At 31.4% G+C, this 21,905-nt stretch overlaps 4 protein-coding genes across 7 annotated transcripts; 1 reads left to right on the top strand and 3 right to left on the bottom strand.

Annotated features, from left to right (window-relative positions):
* Positions 1-916: 916 nt before the first annotated feature.
* LOC119607336 (rhythmically expressed gene 2 protein) lies at positions 917-2,010 on the bottom strand. The gene has a single exon (XM_037961201.1). It carries the CDS (start codon positions 1,936-1,938, stop codon positions 1,174-1,176), a length of 765 nt encoding a protein of 254 aa, XP_037817129.1. The 5' UTR covers positions 1,939-2,010; the 3' UTR covers positions 917-1,173.
* Positions 2,011-2,076: 66 nt separating this feature from the next.
* LOC119607338 (INO80 complex subunit C) lies at positions 2,077-3,228 on the top strand. 2 transcript variants are annotated; one of them, XM_037961203.1, is made up of 3 exons: positions 2,077-2,536; positions 2,676-2,892; positions 3,037-3,228. In XM_037961203.1, the coding sequence occupies exons 1-2, from the start codon at positions 2,230-2,232 to the stop codon at positions 2,873-2,875; spliced, it is 507 nt and encodes a 168-aa protein (XP_037817131.1). In that variant the 5' UTR covers positions 2,077-2,229; the 3' UTR covers positions 2,876-2,892; positions 3,037-3,228. The 2 variants fall into 2 exon arrangements, with proteins under 2 accessions (XP_037817131.1, XP_037817130.1); XM_037961202.1 differs by lacking the exon at positions 3,037-3,228 and having other exon boundaries at positions 2,676-2,942.
* Positions 2,885-8,735, bottom strand: LOC119607335 (protein YIPF5). 3 transcript variants are annotated; one of them, XM_037961199.1, is made up of 9 exons: positions 8,448-8,735; positions 7,121-7,598; positions 6,938-7,065; positions 5,428-6,088; positions 3,961-4,590; positions 3,649-3,895; positions 3,481-3,591; positions 3,240-3,424; positions 2,934-3,179 (listed from the first exon to the last, which is right to left on the bottom strand). In XM_037961199.1, exons 5-9 carry the CDS (start codon positions 4,050-4,052, stop codon positions 3,017-3,019), a joined length of 798 nt encoding a protein of 265 aa, XP_037817127.1. In that variant the 5' UTR covers positions 4,053-4,590; positions 5,428-6,088; positions 6,938-7,065; positions 7,121-7,598; positions 8,448-8,735; the 3' UTR covers positions 2,934-3,016. The 3 variants fall into 3 exon arrangements, with proteins under 3 accessions (XP_037817128.1, XP_037817127.1, XP_037817126.1); XM_037961198.1 differs by lacking the exon at positions 8,448-8,735 and having other exon boundaries at positions 5,428-5,555; positions 5,611-6,088; positions 6,938-7,225; XM_037961200.1 differs by lacking the exons at positions 5,428-6,088; positions 6,938-7,065; positions 7,121-7,598; positions 8,448-8,735 and having other exon boundaries at positions 2,885-3,179; positions 3,961-4,225.
* A 6,805-nt stretch (positions 8,736-15,540) lies between these two features.
* On the bottom strand, positions 15,541-18,230 carry LOC119607350 (serine/threonine-protein kinase Nek5). Its single transcript, XM_037961218.1, has one exon. The coding sequence runs from the start codon at positions 18,133-18,135 to the stop codon at positions 15,808-15,810; it is 2,328 nt and encodes a 775-aa protein (XP_037817146.1). The 5' UTR covers positions 18,136-18,230; the 3' UTR covers positions 15,541-15,807.
* Positions 18,231-21,905: the final 3,675 nt, after the last annotated feature.

Here is a 21,905-nt window from a genome sequence, read left to right as displayed (position 1 = left end):
ATGTTGTTTTTTAGAACTTTCCGACTTATGGAAATGACTAATTTGTTGTTACTCCCTTTTGAATTTCATATCAATAACATAGGAGTTTTTGACAATATAGTTCTAAAGAATTGCGACATGTATTTTGACTTCGATGTTGGGTACAATGCTTGTAAGTGTTGTTACCCCTTTTGCATTTTAGGTGACGATATGTATCTGCAGGTCATTTAGTCATCTGAAGCATACTGACTCCGATAATAGGACAAGTTCAGTCCTATCTATCTATCTATCTATCTATCTATCTATCTATCTATCTATCTATCTATCTATCTATCTATCTATCTATCTATCTATCTATCTATCTATCTATCTATCTATCTATCTATCCATCTATCTATCTATCTATCTATCTATCTATCTATCTATCTATCTATCTATCTATCTATCTATCTATCTATCTATCTATCTATCTATCTATCTATCTATCTATATATCGTCACCTGAAACGCAAACGGCCCTAACTAACCAAAAATTCAAAATCGATTTTAATGTTGATTTTAATGTATTGCATCAAAACAAATGTCCACACCAAAATTGGACTCTTCTAACAAAATTTATCGATTTTATTGACCAGAAACAAAAGGCCCTATCTACAAAAACATTTCAATATTAAAGGTAAAAAGTCCAATTTATCGATTTTTATATACGCCATTGTCAACTATCATAACAAATGATTGGTTTCACTATTAAACAATTTGTTTATTTACTACAAATAAATTGCGTTGATTGAAACAAACTTTTCAATATAAATAGTTTTTTGCTTCTCCTGTAAAATTTTAAAAATGTTAGATAGGGCCGTTTGCGTTTTAGGTGACGATATATATATATATATATATATATATATATGCCTATATATCAAATAATTCAACAAAGTGTGTTAAATGTTGTCATTTATTTGTTTCGTTAAAATACATTTTGCAAGTTTAAGGTTGTATATTGTACATAAAAATATTTGTGACCCTTTGGTCGTCTGAACCCTATCAGTTATTATCTTTTTTTTATATTAGCTTTATAAATCTAATTTTTTATTTCATTATCATTGTTTCTTAGTCCAAATTAAATATATGCCGTACGTATTTTAATATGTGTATGTGTACATATTAATATATTGCACTATTTATATATCGTATCTGGTTACCATCTAATTTCTTTGTTTTTTAAAGCTACTAATAAATCTGCAATGTTTTTGTAACCTTGAGTGGGTGCTGCTTTTTGTACGTCTTTTTCGGCGGGTGTTATCAGAAGGCTTGACCAGCCGGCATTGCGGGCTCCAACATAATCGATTTCGTACGTATTGCCTACATGTAAAGCCTCATGCGGTTGTAGATTGTAGACATCCAGCGCCTTTTGGAATATATTTTTATGAGGTTTCTGGTAGCCAGCTTCATAAGATGTTAGAACAAAATCAAATTTATCCAATAAATTCATTTCCTTGAGTACTTCCTCTAGACTGGGATCAAAGTTGGAAATTACACCAATTTTCTTGTCAGCATCACGTACACATTTAATTAGTTCGAAGCCACCTTCCATGTGACGCCAGCATTCACTTGTACGGTACACTTTTATTAATGTTTCACTTAATTCTTTTAGTTTTGCTTCTTTTATGTTTGGGTCAACACAATGGAATATATTATAGACCAATTGCGACCACCAGTCTTGCCAGGTAAAGTTGGGTGAATGTAATCCAAAGTTTGGATGTTTCTCTTCTATGGCCTTGAACTCTTTCTTAAAACATTGTTCCAATTTTCTGCGATCAATGACATGTACTCCCAGCTGGGCGGCTATCTTGGCATATTGTACAGCGGGTGCTCGACTAAAGTCTATTAATGTTTCCGTTATATCGAATGTAATTAAACGAAAACGTTTTAGGTTTTTTAAGAGCATTGTTCGGCCCAACATTTAAAATTTCTTTTGTGTTCTTAAAGTCAGAAGATAAAATTTAAAGTACTTATTTAATAACTTGTTAATTATACATATTTACAATATGCTTTGCAATTTGCGAATTTGTTTTTGTGCGAAACGGTCGTTTTTACACATTTGTTTTGGTGCAATTGTGAATGAATTATTCAATCATATAATTGCGCAAGTTGCCAACCATTTTTAAGTTTGTTATTGTTTAGAAGTTTGGAAATAAATTTATTTTGTCATTTTTTTCGGGAATCATTCAATAAATTGATAAATTGTCTGGAAATGTCGGAAGATATTCCTTGTAAAAAATCAAGAATCGAAGAACATGAAGGAGAAATTAAATCAGAAGAAAACCCTGAAAATAGTACAAGTTCCAATACTCCAAACAAGGAGAGCTCTGTAGGTGTAACAAATTTGCCTACGGCCAACACCACGTCAGTAGCTATACCACAACCAAGACCTAAGTTGACATTTAAAAATCCTAAATTTAGTTATATTGAACCTGGTGGTAAGAAATTTGTATGGAAATCCCTTAAACAAATAGTAACACAGGAAAAATCTTTGCCTTGGCCGGAGGAAGTGGTTTTATGTAAGTTTAAAAAAGGGGCTCTTATTGATATTAAATACATTTATCTGTTTCTATACATATTGAAAGCTAAATATCGTGAAGTCATCAGTTATTTGCTGTTCTTGACCTACATATGGAAATCTTAATTTTTCTTTTTCAGATAATTCCCTTAATGCTCCGCCCTCGTTGAAGCCTGCTAAAAAATATTCAGATATTTCCGGCTTAGAAGCACCGTACACAGATCCACAAACTAAGCTGCACTATCATAACGCTGAAGAATTCCGCATTATAAGAACTCTACCCTCGGATATTATACAAGGTTATTTAGCCTTAAGAGGAGCCACGAATATTGTGGGCTAATAATTCTTGTTTCAAAGGTATACAAATTTTGTTTATTAAAATGATTCATTCGAAATCGTTATAACAATATACATAATTTTTAATTGTGTAGATTATAAGGTAAAATATAAGAGTACGTTTTTTAAAGCAAATAACTAAAATTTAAAATATTGTAATTAAAGCAAAAACTCCATATAAAAGGGCACAGGGATATGCAATGAGTACTTGTTGGTGATCCATTGAATAGGCTGTAACAAACAGCTTAGAAGCCGATAATGAACACCAAAATATACAAAGGCCAGCAACAATAAGTCCCAGAGTTCCTCTATAATTAAAATAAAATTTTAAAGCACTTCTACAAAAATATTCCACAATAGGTACTTACTGTATAGTTATTAAAACATTAATGCCCGATAAGACTACCATTGGCAATAGACAGTAGCCCAAAACAGAAACTACGGCTCCAAATGTTACATTAGCTTGCGAAGCCATTAAAGTAAGTAGACTGTAGAAGGCTATGCAACCCATTACACCAATGCCATAAATATAAGAGAATGTTACCTTGCCACTCTATATAATGAAAACAAAATTAAATTGTCTCACAACTACAACATGATGATATTTACCAAAAGCAAGAAACCACCTAAAGCCAAACAAAACACTAACGGTCCAGCCATATCTGTGTCCTGTAATATAGATTGATCGGCCCCACGCATGGGATTGAGTACAGCCAAGGTCTAAAATAATATACAAAAATTATAATACTTCTTTTATTCCCCTAATATTTCTTTTACCTTTTGGAATATATGACTTGGATTAATACCCAACTCTTCTAATAAGGGAGGCTCATCATCGAATTCATTGCCACTGCCCGTTGCTTTAAATTGTTTATCCTGTTCGTAGGGATTTGGTGCATATGCATTGGGATCATAGAATGAACCCATGGCATTACCACCACCACCACCGGCATTAGGATTGGCATAGTTTAGGTCATAATTTGGTGGCACTGAGGTCTGAGTATTATCGAAATTTTGGAAATTTCTGCAAATAATAAGAATTAATTATCTTTCCATAATTGATTTGTATTAAATTTTGGTCATATTTACAATTCCTGATCAAATTCTGGCATATCAAAGTTGTAGGCATTATCTGTCGGGCCTGACGTGTAAAAATCATTTGGTGAACCGAAATTTGCCATTTTGTGCACGTTTATAATCTTACTTTTTTGATAGAATTGTTATATTTTTTGTTTTTAGTTTTCTTAAAAATTCTTAATAATTTGTTAATTGCTTAAGTTTTTATTATATATATTTTTTTTTAATACCACCACGAAAGCAAACAAGATGAAGAAATTTTGTCATTAAGTTATCTGTCATGCAGAGCCCTGCGCCGACAAATATTAACGGCGGCGGCGACTGACACTAAATATGTCGGCGGCGGCTTAAAATCGACTGTAAGCCGGCTAAGTTTTCAACTACGTTTAAGGCTCAGTTAGTCTCTACGTTCCGTAACGTTTCCGTTCTGTAACGTTCCGTTAACTGTTTATGTGTAGTTAGTTTCTATGTAAGAACGTAGCAGCTGTTTTTAAGAATAACAGCGGAAAAAGCAACTCCGACTTCTTGTGTCAAAAACCAGAGTTGATTTTCTTTCTTTGCTAGAGTTGTTTTTTCCATATATTTACAATTTTATATAGATTTAGCGCCTCTATTGAAAAGACATTTGTATTTTTCTGTTCTCTGCAATTAAATAAATAAAAACAAGTAAGAAAGTATAGTCGGTCGTGGCCGACCATATGATACCCTACACCAGTTATGAATATTAAATGTGATTTATTTTTCATAATAAAGCATTTATCTTCAATATTCCCTTGTTCCTATACATTTAAGCAATTTATGGATGAAAAACTAATTTTCTGAAAGAGGCTTTATATGGGGGCTAGGGGCAAATATGGACCAAGCCCGATAAAATTTTGTGAATATATTTATATTTACATAATATTTTATTGTGCTGAATTTCATCGCGATATTTGTGTTTATAAGTTAATTTGGGACATTCAAGTAATTTTCTGAAGGGGACTTTGTATGGGAGCTAGGGTCAAATGGGGCCCGATCTTTATGAAATTTGGCAGGGTCATCAAGACTTCTATAAAACTTAGTTGTGCCGTATTTTATCGATATATCTGTATATTTAACATAATTATGAGCTCAGAAGCCCTTTTCGGGGGGTTCTGTTCTATGGGGGCTAGGTGAAATAATGGACCGATTTTAACCATTTTCGTCCTTGGGTCAAATAAAACGTGCGTGCCAAATTTCATCCAATTATCTTGAAAATTGCGACCTGTACCTTGCGCACAAGGTTTACATGGACAGCCAGCCGGCCAGACGGACATAGCTTAATCGACTCAGAAAACGATTCTAAGCCGATTGGTATACTTTAAGGTGGGTCTAGGACGAATATTTTTGTATGTTACAAACATCAGCACAAATCCAATATACCCTCCCCACTAAAGTGGTGTAGGGTATAATGAAACAGATTTATTAATCAATTGTATTATAGACTTTTATGATTCTTACCAGGAATTCCCATTTCCTTAGAAATCTATATTCCTTGTTAAATTTATTATACAAAATATCATTTTGTTCAACTAAAAAAATTAATTTCTATCATAATGATAACTTTGGAATGATGTATTAGCTATAAACTAAAAATTAAAAATTAATTTCTCGTCGTCTATTTTAAAAACACGATATACAAACTTCTTGACCAATGATTATCAGTGGACACATTTATAACGAATTTTAATAATTAAGTTAATTATAAAAAGTAAAAACACGGAACTCGATTTTTTTTAATTTCTTTCTTGGACTTTTTTTTCTTATGTCCTGCGCCGACAAATATTAACGGCGGCGGCGACTGACACTAAATATGTCGGCGGCGGCTTAAAATCGACTGTAAGCCGGCTAAGTTTTCAACTACGTTTAAGGCTCAGTTAGTCTCTACGTTCCGTAACGTTTCCGTTCTGTAACGTTCCGTTAACTGTTTATGTGTAGTTAGTTTCTATGTAAGAACGTAGCAGCTGTTTTTAAGAATAACAGCGGAAAAAGCAACTCCGACTTCTTGTGTCAAAAACCAGAGTTGATTTTCTTTCTTTGCTAGAGTTGTTTTTTCCATATATTTACAATTTTATATAGATTTAGCGCCTCTATTGAAAAGACATTTGTATTTTTCTGTTCTCTGCAATTAAATAAATAAAAACAAGTAAGAAAGTATAGTCGGTCGTGGCCGACCATATGATACCCTACACCAGTTATGAATATTAAATGTGATTTATTTTTCATAATAAAGCATTTATCTTCAATATTCCCTTGTTCCTATACATTTAAGCAATTTATGGATGAAAAACTAATTTTCTGAAAGAGGCTTTATATGGGGGCTAGGGGCAAATATGGACCAAGCCCGATAAAATTTTGTGAATATATTTATATTTACATAATATTTTATTGTGCTGAATTTCATCGCGATATTTGTGTTTATAAGTTAATTTGGGACATTCAAGTAATTTTCTGAAGGGGACTTTGTATGGGAGCTAGGGTCAAATGGGGCCCGATCTTTATGAAATTTGGCAGGGTCATCAAGACTTCTATAAAACTTAGTTGTGCCGTATTTTATCGATATATCTGTATATTTAACATAATTATGAGCTCAGAAGCCCTTTTCGGGGGGTTCTGTTCTATGGGGGCTAGGTGAAATAATGGACCGATTTTAACCATTTTCGTCCTTGGGTCAAATAAAACGTGCGTGCCAAATTTCATCCAATTATCTTGAAAATTGCGACCTGTACCTTGCGCACAAGGTTTACATGGACAGCCAGCCGGCCAGACGGACGGACGGACGGACATAGCTTAATCGACTCAGAAAACGATTCTAAGCCGATTGGTATACTTTAAGGTGGGTCTAGGACGAATATTTTTGTATGTTACAAACATCAGCACAAATCCAATATACCCTCCCCACTAAAGTGGTGTAGGGTATAATGAAACAGATTTATTAATCAATTGTATTATAGACTTTTATGATTCTTACCAGGAATTCCCATTTCCTTAGAAATCTATATTCCTTGTTAAATTTATTATACAAAATATCATTTTGTTCAACTAAAAAAATTAATTTCTATCATAATGATAACTTTGGAATGATGTATTAGCTATAAACTAAAAATTAAAAATTAATTTCTCGTCGTCTATTTTAAAAACACGATATACAAACTTCTTGACCAATGATTATCAGTGGACACATTTATAACGAATTTTAATAATTAAGTTAATTATAAAAAGTAAAAACACGGAACTCGATTTTTTTTAATTTCTTTCTTGGACTTTTTTTTCTTATGCCCTGCGCCGACAAATATTAACGGCGGCGGCGACTGACACTAAATATGTCGGCGGCGGCTTAAAATCGACTGTAAGCCGGCTAAGTTTTCAACTACGTTTAAGGCTCAGTTAGTCTCTACGTTCCGTAACGTTTCCGTTCTGTAACGTTCCGTTAACTGTTTATGTGTAGTTAGTTTCTATGTAAGAACGTAGCAGCTGTTTTTAAGAATAACAGCGGAAAAAGCAACTCCGACTTCTTGTGTCAAAAACCAGAGTTGATTTTCTTTCTTTGCTAGAGTTGTTTTTTCCATATATTTACAATTTTATATAGATTTAGCGCCTCTATTGAAAAGACATTTGTATTTTTCTGTTCTCTGCAATTAAATAAATAAAAACAAGTAAGAAAGTATAGTCGGTCGTGGCCGACCATATGATACCCTACACCAGTTATGAATATTAAATGTGATTTATTTTTCATAATAAAGCATTTATCTTCAATATTCCCTTGTTCCTATACATTTAAGCAATTTATGGATGAAAAACTAATTTTCTGAAAGAGGCTTTATATGGGGGCTAGGGGCAAATATGGACCAAGCCCGATAAAATTTTGTGAATATATTTATATTTACATAATATTTTATTGTGCTGAATTTCATCGCGATATTTGTGTTTATAAGTTAATTTGGGACATTCAAGTAATTTTCTGAAGGGGACTTTGTATGGGAGCTAGGGTCAAATGGGGCCCGATCTTTATGAAATTTGGCAGGGTCATCAAGACTTCTATAAAACTTAGTTGTGCCGTATTTTATCGATATATCTGTATATTTAACATAATTATGAGCTCAGAAGCCCTTTTCGGGGGGTTCTGTTCTATGGGGGCTAGGTGAAATAATGGACCGATTTTAACCATTTTCGTCCTTGGGTCAAATAAAACGTGCGTGCCAAATTTCATCCAATTATCTTGAAAATTGCGACCTGTACCTTGCGCACAAGGTTTACATGGACAGCCAGCCGGCCAGACGGACGGACGGACGGACATAGCTTAATCGACTCAGAAAACGATTCTAAGCCGATTGGTATACTTTAAGGTGGGTCTAGGACGAATATTTTTGTATGTTACAAACATCAGCACAAATCCAATATACCCTCCCCACTAAAGTGGTGTAGGGTATAATGAAACAGATTTATTAATCAATTGTATTATAGACTTTTATGATTCTTACCAGGAATTCCCATTTCCTTAGAAATCTATATTCCTTGTTAAATTTATTATACAAAATATCATTTTGTTCAACTAAAAAAATTAATTTCTATCATAATGATAACTTTGGAATGATGTATTAGCTATAAACTAAAAATTAAAAATTAATTTCTCGTCGTCTATTTTAAAAACACGATATACAAACTTCTTGACCAATGATTATCAGTGGACACATTTATAACGAATTTTAATAATTAAGTTAATTATAAAAAGTAAAAACACGGAACTCGATTTTTTTTAATTTCTTTCTTGGACTTTTTTTTCTTATGTCGTTTATGTTGAAACTAATGTCAACTCTTATATTTTCTTTGACATATTTCACGTTTTTTTTATTTTTCGCGTTTTTTTTTAATTTTAAAATTCATAACATTTAGTATATCCTTTTAATGTATTTTATGTCAGCTGTTTGTAGCTGTCACTTAACGTTGCGGATTGAAATCTATTTTCTACAGGTTCATCCGCAACATAACTTCAACGTTACGGCAAAACTAACCACTTACACAGGTTTTCGTAAGCCAAAAAAGAATCAGCTGATTCATCACGGAACGGAACGTAGAGACTAACTGAGCCTTTAGTTTTTAATTTTTCAACGATTTTAAATAAAAACGGAATCCGAGAGATCAGAAACTAGGATTTTGGAAGCAAATATATTGTTTATAACAACAAAACAGAGCAAACTCAAAAGTTGCATGAGAAATTATGCAGGGATGAATAAAAAATTCTTAAAAATTAAAAACAAATCCTTTCTCCAAGTTTTACTAGGATCTGCCGATATTTAACCCTATCTTCCATATAAAACATCTTGCAGAAAATCAGTTTCTAAAAAATTTTGCATTAAGAAAATGATCAATAACGTAAAAACAAAGATATTTTATTTGTTTATTTACTAGCTATACCCAGTGTGCTGTGCTACCCTAAAAGCAATATAAATAAGAAACCTACTTAACAATTTTGATGATTCCAACTACAATGGTTTTCCAGATATACAATTTGTTATATATGGGAGATTCCACGCAAATTATTGCAATTTCGCCAATTATTCCGAACGTTAATTAAGATTTTAATTTAATCTATGAAAAATTTGAATAATCTAATAGTTTCCAGATATACAAAATTTTGTATTTAATTCATATGGGAATTGCCAAGCCCCCATTGAAAGTCCGCCCGTTATTCTCTAAATGTTCTTCAGTAAAATTTGAAGATTCTAGCTCTAATAGTTTCTCAGATATACGAATTTTTCTATTTAATTCATATGGGAACTCCAAGCCCCCCAGATGAAAGTGCGCCCTTTTTTCTCCAAAATGTTCAGATGAATATTAAAGTTGTTCGTGCAAAATTTGAAGAATTTAGTTATATTAGTTTCCCAGATAAACGAATTTTTGTATTTAATTCATATGGGAGGTTCCGCTCCCCTCATTGGTAGTCCCCCAGTTTATTACCCAAAATGTTTACATGGATGTTAAAGTTCTTCCAGAACAACATCATTTAAAGGGATCACAAAGAGATTGAAAAATATTCCAAAAGTTTCACTTTGAAAACATTATTAGAATGTATGAAAACTCGCAACTCTAAAGGAAGACTATTCCTATTTTAGTGGTATTTTATGATTAAAATAAGTAAGAAGTAAGAGTTATATTCGGCAAATCATATGTCGTAAAAAAGCAAATTTCGGAAGTGGTCCGATCATTAGATTAATAAGAACGTCACCGTGATTTTCGGATTAGGGACTTAAATGTGGAATTGGATCAATAATATATATAATTTAAAGTATTTTTTTTTTAATTCTACCATAATTCTATCATAATGATAACTTTGGAATGATGTATTAGCTATAAACTGATTTTCTGTAAGAGGGTTATATTGGCGGACCGATCCTCATTATTTTATCTTTCATAAATGTGGGTTTCGGTTCCTAAAAATGTTTATTTCGTCGACATCGACATTTGAAAGCCATTTATGTGCGTTTAAGTCATTTTCTGAAGAAGATTTCATTACATATTTTCGTTCCAACAAAAATTGTTTTATTATGGTATTATTAAGTACGTAGAAAACGTTAAAATCAATTATTGAAGGGAGCAGGGTCAACTATGGCCTATAGAGATTTCGATTGATATCGAGCCCTTTTTGCAAAATTTACGTAAGCGAGATAAATTTTCGTTCAATTAGGATACTGCGTGTTTAATTTTATGTTTATATATTCAATATTTTATAAAATTCAAAAAGTACCAGTTAAAGAACGAAAAATTACCAGAAATACTCCAGTTTAAATTTTCATTCACTCAAGTCCCTGATTGCTTAGTTTTATGTTTTTAGGTTCATTATAAAAGAAAATCCAAATAGTACAAGTTGAAGAACGAAAAAGTACCGAAAAGTCCCGTTTTATATGTTCTCACTTACTCCATGTTCAATATTATAGAAAATTCAAAAAATACCTTTTGAAGAACGAAAAAGTACCAAAAAGTTCCCTTTTATATGTTATTACTTAATCCGGGCTGTACATTCCTAAATTCATGTTTCTAAGTTCAATATTATAAAAAATTCAAAAAGTACCAGTCGAAGAACGAAGAATAGAAAACTCAAAAAGTACCTTTTGAAGAACGAAAAAGTACCAAAAAGTCCACTTTTATAGATTCTCAAGTGCTTAATTACATGTTTCTAAGTTCTAAGTCAAAAAAGTACCAGTTGCAACATCGTATTGGGAGCCCGTTATTATGTATTCATATGTATAAGTTAATAAACCAAAAACAATGTTTTATAAAAAAGTACCAAAAAGTAGGTACAATTTTCACCCCTTAAACGTCCGAATATCCAAAAAGTACTAAATTCATATTTTTATTTGTTCGTCAAGTTATGAAGGATTCAAAAATATTTTTTGAATGTTCTCTGGTTTAAAAGATACATGGGGTGCAAAAGAAGTACCAAATTACAGTTTCTACCCGTTAATTCCCCAAAGGGGCCGAATTTGAAAAAAGTACCAGACACCTGCCCGCTTATTTTTTAAATGAACGACGATAAGCTTTAAACTGTTTTTGTATCTTTTATAGTTTAGGAGATATGAGGTTACCGAATTTACCCGTTTTTTACCATTTTTAACCCCCTAATCATTCGAAATTCCAAAAATCCCTTCGAAGTGGATCTATTTGGTGGGAGACCAACCTCTTGTCTAAATTTCAGCTCTTTAGCTAAAACCGTTTAGGCTCTACGATGATGAATCAGTCAGTCAGTCAGTAACGTTAGAATTTTATATATGTATTATGTATATAGATTTCGTGCATTGAATTATACTGTAAAAACATTGTAATGTTCGACTTGAATTCAAGTTTCGTTTTCACTGGAGAATGCTATTGAATTAAAGTGTATTTCAACACTTGAAATTTGAATGTTTGACTGGAATTAAACTTGTTTTAAACTTTAATTCCAGCAAGAATGCTTATTTGGTATAGTGTGACAACTATAAGGGACCTAAAGTCGACATAAAGCCCACAATGGTTAGTACCAATATTTTGCCCAAACAACATATACATACCTAGCCAGGTTCCTCTAGGTCCGTGAAGACATTCTCTACAAAGCTATAAATTTGTATAAAAGGCGGCTTAACAATTGTTTCTTGTAAATATTCGGCCACCATAGTGTTTGGAGACAACAAGAGCTTCACTGAAAGGCACACCAGACAGACATCGCGCTCTATTATGGGTGTATGGTCGTGATTCTGCTGAGATCAATGGTATAATAATAAGTATGTATCTCAAGGATACCCCCTGAATACGGCAATCAGCTTCCGTTCATTGCCTCTAGGTGATAATATACCATGTCACCACTAGCCGACCGACCACCACCCGCCTAGGTGACTAGGGAGGTATATATGTGGGCATTCTTCCAGGAGACCATCATGATGCCTCCTCTTTCTTGAAAAGAAAGACGTTCTTTATAGACAAATAAATAATTAATTAACACCATTACTTACATTTTTTAATCTTCTAGATCTCACAAATATGCCAAATATAGATTTCGATAAACACTTTTGGGTATGAAACGAAAACAAACCCCGCCTTAAAAAAAATTCATCATAATTATTAACAATTTAACTAAATTCAACCCAACACTTGCTGTTTCTTTGTACAATGACCCGCGGTATAGTAGTATAGAATACAATCTTATTAATTTCAATTTTTAGTAAAAAATTATTTTTTTATTTAAAGAATATCATTTCTGTCATTTTAGATTTTCGCACACACACAACAACAGATTTTTTGTGGCAAATAAAAAATGCAGAAAACAGTTTGGCGCGAAAAATTCTAGCAGAATTTCTTTTCGCAGTCGGCAGAATTGACATCAACTGCACTTCCCATTTGAAATACACATGTTCGATACCCTAGCCCTTTACGGTATGACATACCAGCAATGTAAAAAGGTGTAGCTCCGTTGACGTCAACGAAGCTGGTTTGAAGTCAAAGCAGCGACTCGAATTAGGCGCGAAAACACGAAAATATCTGAGGCGAAGCATATACATCGAACGTTGAGCAAAGTTCTACACCGGCCAAATTTCATTGGGCGGCTTATTATTAGATAAAAGAAAACTTGCTTAAATGAAAACAAATTAATTTTATATTGTAAAATTCCACAAATTTAGCGAAAGTATTCTGTAAATTGTACAAAATATGGCGAAATTTTCAAGCCGTATTAAGCTGAAAAATTTTTGGCGGCGGCGGCTTTGACATTTTGTTCGGCGGCTAGGCTTAGTCGGCTTAAGCCGAATCGGCGCAAGTCTCTGCTGTCATGTCAGCAGAGAATTATCTGTAATGTAAACACGGCCATTTAATGCAACTATGGATACAAATTAATTCTTTTGAAGTATTTAAATAAAACCGTTATTATTCAATTAATGAAATGAACCTATAAAACGAGAAAATTTAAAAATTTTCTATAAATAGATATTTGTTATCACAGAAGTTAATATTTTGATAATTTTTTAGAAAAAAAGTTTCGAAAATTCTGAAAAAGAAAAAATCCATAATTTTCTGAAAAACAGGTAATAGATAATTTCGAAAATTCAAAATCTGTGAAAATAGTGAATTTCAAAAATTTTTTAATACATATAGAGAATTTTAAACATTTTCATTGAAAATAGTGAATTTTGAAAATATTTCAATAAAATTTTTGAAAATTTTCAATAAAAATAGAGAATTTCGAAAATTTTTAATAAAAATAGAGAATTTCGAAAAATTTCAATAAAAATAGAGAATTTCGAAAATTTTCAATAAAAATAGAGAATTTCGAAAATTTTTAATGAAAATAAAGATTTTCGAAAATTTTTAATGAAAATAGAGAATTTGGAAAAATTTCTAAAAAATAGAGAATTTCTAAAATGTTCTATAATAAAAGAGAATTTCGAAAGTTTTCTATAAAAATAGAAAATTTTAAAAGTTTTTTATAAAAATGGTAAATTTTCTATAAAGTAGGGAATTTTGAAAGTTTTCTATAAAGTAGAGAATTTTGAAAGTTTTCTATAAAAATAGAGAATTTCGAACATTTGTAATGAAATTAGAGAATTTTGTAAATGTGCAATGAAAACAGAGAATTTCGAAAATTTTCAATAGAGAATTTCGAAAATTTTTAATAGAGAATTTCGAAAATTTTAAATGAAAATAGAGAATTTTAAAAACTTTAATTGAAAATAGAACATTTTAAAATTTTTTAATGAAAATAGAGAATTTAGAAAATATTCATGAAAATATAGAATTTTGAAAATTTTTATTGAAAAAAGAGAATTCTGAAAATTTTCAATGAAAATAGGGAATTTTAAAAAAATTCTACAAAAAAAAAAAGAGAATTTCGAAAGTTTTCTAGAAAATAGAGAATTTTAAAAGTTTTTTATAAAAATAGAGAGTTTAAAAAGTTTTCTATAAAAATAGAGATTTTTTTTAAATTTTCTATAATGAAAAAGAATTTTGAAAGTTTAATATAAAAGTAGAGAGTTTCGAAAATTTTCTATAAAAATATAAAATTTAGAAAAATTTCTTTGCAAATAAAACATTTCTAAAATTTTCTATAAGAATAGAAAGTTTTCCATAAAATTAAAAAAAAAAATATTTTGACAAATATAGATTGTTTTTAAATAGAGACAATTTTTAAATTGAAATTTATTTTAAGGACAAAAAATTTTGAAAACTTTGTAAAAACAAAATTTTGAAAACGTTTTCCTTTTTTAGAATAGAAATTTCTAAAAATAAAGAAAATAGAAAACATACATATTTTGTAAAAAATATTGAAATTATTATACACAGAAATAGAAAAATTTCTTAAACTTTTGAAAAAAAATCAAAAAAAGTCAAAATTTGAAATCCCAAATTATTTCATATCCGAAAAATATTCCAAAAATTGAAATTAAATTCAGCAACATGTAGTTAAAAATGAAATAAAATGCAAATTCATATTAAATTTTTAATGAGATAAACAAAGAATATAAAGAAATTGGGGCTTGTCAGTTGGTACGTAAAGGAGTTGTCATTCGGTACCTAACTCTAAGTATGTATTGGTAGAATTTTTGTATTAGTATTGGAGCTCCAACCACTTTCACCACACTTTCCAAACATACATACTTGTATAAAATCGTACATGAAAATTTTAGGAAAAATAAATAACATTTAAATTTCTACATTCGCAGATTTTTTAATTTATTTTGCCCACATCTAATCAGTAAACATTTAATAAATATATTTTTCGGACTTAAAATCTGTTTTTTTTGCAAAAAAATAAGTTTATTTTAAATAATTTTTTCATTTTCAATACCAAAATATAAAACTTTGTTTTGTCAATTTTAATTTCAACACACAAAAATTAATTGTCAAAAAAATTAAAAAAATATTTTTTTAGTTTGTGAAAAATAAAAATATTTCGGATTGTTAAATGCGATAAAATTGTGTAAAAAATTAAAAAATAGTTATGTGTTTGTGAAAAAACGTCGTTCAAGTCCTATTATCCCGGTATTTTCGCGAAAAAGTTTTGAAGTATTGTGAGAGAATTGAGTTCTCACAAGTGTGTTGAATTTACACAGAACTCGTCTGTGAAGAGAAGGAAATGTTATTGTTGTAAAACAATGTCATAGTCCAACTTCTTATTATTCTTTGGAGATAAACTTTTAATTTATTCACCATAATGTGTTAATATCTTAATCTAAACTAAAATTATCTTATAATTAATAAATATTTAAAATACTGTTTCAGCTTAAATCATATTTGGAACATATTCCTCATCACATGCAGTTTCTTTTAAAAAGAAAATTTTAATTCCACGAAAAAACAAAATAGCGTCAAATCTTCTAATTAAATTACAATTTGTTCTCTTTGATTACCGGTTGGTAGTCGTGGTGGTGCCATTAGTGAACGTCGTAAACGTGTACGTTGTAAGGTATTACGATCTCGTACAGATTGGCGTATTTTATGACGCGGAGCATTACTCAAATAACCATCAGTGGAACGTTCGGCCGCATTCATGGCAGCTAACATTTCAAAGGCGGCCTTTTTATGTTCCTTAGTCCAAATGTTGGTTAATTCGGCAGTTTCACATTTGGAAATGACGCGTTCTTCTTTCGTAGATGCACGTTGCTGATCTTTGATGTTTGTGTTAGTTGGTACTGTCTTTGCTGATGATGAGGAGGCGGTCGTTGACGAGGCTGTTGAGGTAGTTTCTTTATTATTACGACTTAAACCAAAAATCGAGAGTATAGATTTACGTTTTGTGTTTGATGTTGATGAGGACGAAGATGATGAAGTTGCTGTACTTTCTGATGAATCTTCACTACTTTTGCTGGAGGTACTGGAGTGCATATGTATAGGATTGTTTGCACCTGTGCCAGTTAATAGTTTACTGGTTTTGTTGTCAATATCGTAAGTAATGAACTTTTTGGGTGATTGAAAGGTAACCTTACGTAATGTGGGAAATGCTTTGGCAGCTGGTAAAGCAGCCATATTTAATTTAGCCACTGTGGGCTGGTGGAGTAAAGTGGTATCACTGGGTTCTATGGTGCAATAGGTTTCATCATGTTTAGTTGTTTTTCGGGGTGGTATGGGTGGTGGCAAATTCGGCAAATGCGATTTGTCCTCCGGTAGGGGCATACGCAACCTCTCATTTACGCTGGAGGGTCTTGTAAAGGAATTAGTTTTCATGCTACTGCATTCCTCTTTAAATAATTGACATTTGGAAACCAAACTTTGCTCGAAAGCTATTAAACGTTTTTCCTTTTCATTCAGTTGCTGTTCACGAACATTAAGATTTTCTTCCCTTTGCCTTAGTAAAGATTCGTGGGCTCTTATGGCCTGTAGTCTTTCTTGCAGCACATCATCGAAAACGTTGCGTGTTACCAAATCTGGTTGATATAACTTTTCCACTTCCGAGTTTTTTTGCTTCCTATTTTCTGCTCTAAAATTAGAGGGCTTTAGCGTATCATCTATGGTAGCATATTCCTCACGTCTTATACTTTCATATAACTCGGGATCCGAAAGTTGTAATTTTGAATTAAGAGGAAATATCTTACGTTTTGCCGAATAAAATAATTCAGCTTTTAAATCGGGTGTAAAAACACCAGTGATACTCAAACGTCTTTGACCATAGCCTTCATTAAAGCTATTCTGTTCCGAGAACATAGTACTCGAAAAATCACGTAAAGGACTGTAATCCAATTTACTGTGTGAATCAGACTCTACATAAAAATCTTGATGTTGTATTTCAATATCCACTAAAATGGGAAATTCATTGCCCAATTCACTGATATTGCGCACCAGAATGGGATGTCTTGATATTACCTCTATGCTGGGTCTCTGTTCATTTTCCACTTCCAACATGAAAGCTATGATTTCTTGCAGATCTTGTGAATATATATCAGGTATGCTGCTAAATTTTCCTATCGATATATTGGCCGATAACTGGGTGAATTCTTTGCCTTTAAAGGGTGGCCTTAAAGAGCACATTTCATAAATTAGGCAACCTACAGCCCAAACATCAGATTTGCGATCATATTTAGAACCCTTAACAATTTCGGGGCTCATGTAGTAGGGAGTACCCACGAAAGTTTCTGCAAATGATTCATTGCGCCTTAGCATACGAGCTAAACCAAAATCGCCCAATTTAGCATTGCCTTCCATATCCAAAAATATATTAGCCGGCTTGATGTCACGGTGTAAAATTGTACCTTCCTTAATTTTATTGTGACACACCTGCAAAGCCCGACATACTTGAAAAAGTACCCGCCATATATAACGTTCCTCGAAACGTTTATTTTCCGCCTTCGCCTTGGCTATTAACTGCGATAAATCTCCCCCCTCACAGCATTCCATTACAATAAATATAGATTTAGCTTCATAGTTGACCAAATGATGATAGTATTGCACTATATTGGGATGTTGCAGTTGTCTTAAAACTCTTATTTCTGATACTAGAGATTCTTTTTGATTTTCACTTAATTCATCATAATCCATGCCCTTCCAGGCATACAGATTACCATTTTCTTTGTCGCGTACTTTAAAGCAAGTACCAAAAGCTCCATTGCCAATAACCGATATCACTTCGTAATCTTGTAACGTTTTCTTGGAGAAATTTAAACTAGTATCTGCCGCTTCTTTAGCGGGAGACATTTTATTCTCTTGGGTACTCATGTTTATCGCACGAATTGTTTCATTAATAAAATTTTGTCACTTTTTGTTTAAATTAAATGTGCGTTAAGAACGTCGTTTTATAAAAATGCGTTACCGTACCGTTCACGACGAATGTTAAAACTAAACTGATCTTAGTTGCACTCTGTGCAAGTGTGTTTGGGTGAAATTGAAGTGATAAAAATCACTACCTAACTTTAATGTACTATTAATGTTTGTAGACTTTTTTTAATCTCCACACAATTTCTTGCTCAGTACCACAACATAACATTGTTGTTAGTTCTCATATTTCCAAATATTCTGAGAATACGAGAATCCAAATCCAGGTACAAGTATCTTGAATTGTTTTAACACCCCAAAAAAACATGTTTGCATGCTGTTCATCTTCAACAGGTATAGAGTTAAAAGATAAAAATAAAGTCGTTGGATTAGTACTAAATAAAATTTAACATGTAGTATTGGTAGTAGTTTTCCAAAAAACAGTTTTTCTTCTTTGTACTTAATTTTCTAGAAAAAAAAATGGCCATAACTCATTTGTTTTAAAATGCAAATTACAATTATTATTGAACCTATTTGATCTGGTAACAAAATTCCAGAATCTGTCTGAATCAGTCTTCTGGACGTAATTCCTGAAATTTATCCAATCAGTATTGTTTAGGTATGTTATATTCAGTATAGCATCACTCCCAAGGGATTTTGATCTGATTTCCTCAAAGGCTTGTAAAAATGCTCCAGCTATCCTTACCACATGATCTGCAATTTGCTGAAGTTGTGCTCTTAGTCCTATATATCTAGTCAGAATTGACCGATTTCAACTATTTTAAATATGTTTCTTCCTTGGCGACAAAAAGTCAAATGTGACAAATTTCATCAAATTATCTTCAAAATTGTGACCTGTACCTTGCGCACAAGGATTACATGGACAGCCAGCTAAAGGGACGGTCGTACATGGCTTTACCAATTCAGAAACGGATTCTTCGACTTCTTCCCACTGAGAATACCTACTTCTCGTTCTGATTTCTTTAGGGTTATTCGATAAGATTTATGTGGTCCTACCGTTAAACTTAGAGCTGTATGTCTATCGGATTCTTACGGCTATTAGCTCTTATGTTCCATTTGATGACCATGATTTTCTATCTGGGATCAATGTCTTACAATTTTTGAACATTTATATCTGGGTACAAATTTTTACTTAACACGAATAAACAATATCAACATTTAGTACACAAATAGTACTTTTACACACAACATAACTTGTGTACTCATCTCTAATGCTAACTTTTCGTGTTGGAAATTTGTTTGTAAGCCATTACCGGTTTTATGCTATTTTCCTGCTCTCTACGAATATAATGCTGTGGACAAAATAAAAACCGTTGGATGTTTTAAATCTCTTAGATTCTTGAGCACAGCACGCCTTCAATTTTCAGGTTTTTGGTGTATTTATTTATAGTCAGTCAATCACTGGGTACCCAAACTAACTATTGTTCCACACGTACAAAAATATCTACATTTGTTGTGTTTTTATGTTGCACGTTCATATCTATCTAAAGGTATTGCCTTTAATTGGTTGCTATTGTTGCATTGTTTTGAAAGTTTTAATGTTTTTGTAGTATTGTATTGAAATAAATTTTAACTTTGGTTCTCTGTGGGTTCTCTTTGAATTGCAATATTTTAGTTTATGTTTTTTAAAGAAACATTTTTGCAGTTTTGTTGTAGGCAAGAAACCTTGGTTTTCAATTACGTGAGAAAAATGCGTAATATTTTTGAAATCCTCCTATTGTTATATTGTCCTTTGAAAAGTGAGTATGAATGCTAAGTTGAATTTTGACATTGAATTTTTTAATCTTAATTCTTGTGTTGTTAGATTGAAGGCTTAACATACTCCTTGAATACAAAAAAAATTGAGGTTGTGTGAAATTACAATACTTACATATGTAGATAGAAAGATAAACAGATATATAGATAGATAGATAGATAGATAGATAGATAGATAGATAGATAGATAGATAGATAGATAAGATAGATAGGATAGATAGATAGATAGATAGATAGATAGATAGATAGATAGATAGATAGATAGATAGATAGATAGATAGATAGATAGATAGATAGATAGATAGATAGATAGATAGATAGATAGATAGATAGATAGATAGATAGATAGATAGATAGATAGATAGATAGATAGATAGATAGATAGATAGATAGATAGATAGATAGATAGATAGATAGATAGATAGATAGATAGATAGATAGATAGATAGATAGATAGATAGATAGATAGATAGATAGATAGATAGATAGATAGATAGATAGATAGATAGATAGATAGATAGATAGATAGATAGATAGATAGATAGATAGATAGATAGATAGATAGATAGATAGATAGATAGGATAGATAGATAGATAGATAGATAGATAGATAGATAGATAGATAGATAGATAGATAGATAGATAGATAGATAGATAGATAGATAGATAGATAGATAGATAGATAGATAGATAGATAGATAGATAGATAGATAGATAGATAGATAGATAGATAGATAGATAGATAGATAGATAGATAGATAGATAGATAGATAGATAGATAGATAGATAGATAGATAGATAGATAGATAGATAGATAGATAGATAGATAGATAGATAGATAGATAGATAGATAGATAGATAGATAGATAGATAGATAGATAGATAGATAGATAGATAGATAGATAGATAGATAGATAGATAGATAGATAGATAGATAGATAGATAGATAGATAGATAGATAGATAGATAGATAGATAGATAGATAGATAGATAGATAGATAGATAGATAGATAGATAGATAGATAGATAGATAGATAGATAGATAGATAGATAGATAGATAGATAGATAGATAGATAGATAGATAGATAGATAGATAGATAGATAGATAGATAGATAGATAGATAGATAGATAGATAGATAGATAGATAGATAGATAGATAGATAGATAGATAGATAGATAGATAGATAGATAGATAGATAGATAGATAGATAGATAGATAGATAGATAGATAGATAGATAGATAGATAGATAGATAGATAGATAGATAGATAGATAGATAGATAGATAGATAGATAGATAGATAGATAGATAGATAGATAGATAGATAGATAGATAGATAGATAGATAACATTTTTGTGTGTATGTTCAAACTCGCAATCCTCTTAATTCAAGATATACTCCCATATTCCTTAAATAATACTCTTTTTTTTTTATTTTCATGTTTAATTTTATAGGTTCAAGAGAAACTTTAAATTCTAGCTAAACAAGAAATTTGCCTTTAAATTTATGAGATTGTTTTGGTATACACACAAGTGATGATACAAAAATACAACATACATGATTACATACAATAAATGTTGTATGCTGACACCAGCATTTTTTCCCGATCTTCTTGTTAAACCTCTAGTAACGTTCGCTTCCCTTGCCCAGTGAAGTGACCAGTTAACAAACTACAAATTAACCATAAATTATGTGCGGCATGCCGCAGGTACAGACAAAATTTGTGAGAATCATTAGAGGTATTCAATGAGTGCACAAATTGTACAAGAAATTCTTTAGAAAAGGGGATATTGCCGATATTTCACACAAAATCTCAGGATATTATTGCATATGTAATGAATTTCCTTTTCCCAACTCAATTGTTATCCACATAATTTACCAGAGTCCAACATAAACATTAACCCCTATATTATGAGTAAAAATTAGTACAATTTTAAAATTCTTTACGACCAAAAA

The sequence above is a fragment of the Lucilia sericata genome, unplaced genomic scaffold (assembly GCF_015586225.1).
Source record: "Lucilia sericata isolate MDLA Ls3-8-SP2 unplaced genomic scaffold, ASM1558622v1 Contig000688F_arrow, whole genome shotgun sequence".
Lineage (NCBI taxonomy): Eukaryota > Metazoa > Arthropoda > Insecta > Diptera > Calliphoridae > Lucilia > Lucilia sericata.
Note: the sequence above shows the minus strand (reverse complement) of the source record. Positions and strands in the feature narration are given on the sequence as shown.